Below are 1,492 nucleotides of genomic sequence, written 5' to 3'. Positions count from 1 at the left end.
AAATTGATACTATTTTTTTGCTAATATTTAATTTGATAAAAGTATCATCTTTTTTTTTTTTTTAAAGATAATTATAATATATTGCTAACCCCGCAGCTCGAAACATTTTTTCCCTAAACTCTTAAGCACTTTGTGCATAGAAATATACCAATTCAACTACAAATCTTTTGACCATAACATTATCATCTCTAATCAGAGTATAAAGGAATTTGATAACAGACCTATAATTAGTAGTATCATCTCTTGCACCGAAAACCTCAAAACAACAAGAGTTCTCTTTCTCCCTCCATCTTCAAATACTATTCTATCCCACAAGGTGTGAGGCGTTTGGTCCATCCCCATATATTATCATTTCTAAAAAACCAAAACCATGAAGGTATAAGATGTCTATGCTATTTAAAAATAAATATACTTTCCTATAATTCTAAGTTGCTTCATTTATGATTATTATTGTTTTGTTTCTTCAGCAAACGGTGGTCCTCCAGGTTACCATGGATGGGCAGAGGTGTTGTTTCCAAATTATGAAAGGCGACCATGCTCGCAAAAAAGCCACGAGGATTGCAGTTGGCCTTTCAGGTAACAAAACCCACGTTGTATTGTATTACAAAATTTGTAACACTACATATTAACACCACTTGAACCTATTTATTATAGCTGTTAATTAATTTGTTGATGCATGTGACACTTACAGGAGTGGAATCAGCAAGTATAAAAGGGCAAGACAAGGACCAAATAGAGGTAAAAGGCGAGGGGATCGATTCCGTTAAACTTGCAACGTTACTAAGGAAAAAAGTAGGGCACGCAAGCATAGTAAGCGTTGCAGAAGAGAAGAAAAAAGAAAAGGAAGATGAACTGAAGATACGGTACATGGTTGGGCCTCCTAGTTATGGTTTGCCTCCGTACACATACTATGAGATTCCCAAGTATGACACACCTTCTTGCTCCATAATGTAATTTTGTACCAATCATCAGCAAAAGTAACCACAAAGAGGGAGACACTTGAAGGGTTAAACTATACATCTTCTGGTCTTCATGATGAATTCCTCTAATGGATTATTTTCCATTTAGAAAAGATAAATTTTTTTCTTAATAATGCATATTCTACTTTAAATTAGGGCTTGGATTCATTATACGTTTTTGATGTTAGTTTTCTCTCCACATAGAGAACTTCAAATAAGTATGGTTTTAGTTGTTTCCCGTTTGACAACAAGGACAATTTAGCCACACTAGAAATTGTAAGTTAATTGTTGTTGGTATATATATGTATTGCAAGTTGTTAAGAATGAATATAATATTTGTGAAATTTATTGTGACATTGTTCGTCTAGATAGTTTGGGCTGGCTTGTTTTTGGTCACGTGTGTACACATTGACGCCATTTCAAGTAACCTTAGCTCCACTCAAACACAAAATTGGACTGATTCAGATAATTCCATGTAAAATTGTTTACTTTCATGACTTCTATGGGGGGAGAGGTGCCCCCTGAACTTTCAA

The 1,492-nt window shown here is 34.5% G+C and overlaps 1 protein-coding gene across 1 annotated transcript; it reads left to right on the top strand.

The window, feature by feature from the left end:
• The first annotated feature begins 268 nt into the window (after window positions 1-268).
• Window positions 269-1,234, top strand: LOC142617709 (heavy metal-associated isoprenylated plant protein 47-like). The gene is made up of 3 exons (XM_075790665.1): window positions 269-376; window positions 468-576; window positions 692-1,234. The coding sequence occupies exons 1-3, from the start codon at window positions 371-373 to the stop codon at window positions 952-954; spliced, it is 378 nt and encodes a 125-aa protein (XP_075646780.1). The 5' UTR covers window positions 269-370; the 3' UTR covers window positions 955-1,234.
• The last annotated feature ends 258 nt before the right edge of the window (window positions 1,235-1,492 follow it).

Source organism: Castanea sativa, chromosome 11, assembly GCF_040712315.1.
Source record: "Castanea sativa cultivar Marrone di Chiusa Pesio chromosome 11, ASM4071231v1".
Classification (NCBI taxonomy): domain Eukaryota; kingdom Viridiplantae; phylum Streptophyta; class Magnoliopsida; order Fagales; family Fagaceae; genus Castanea; species Castanea sativa.
The sequence above is the reverse complement of the archived record's forward strand: the minus strand, read 5'-3'. Positions and strand labels throughout refer to the sequence as shown.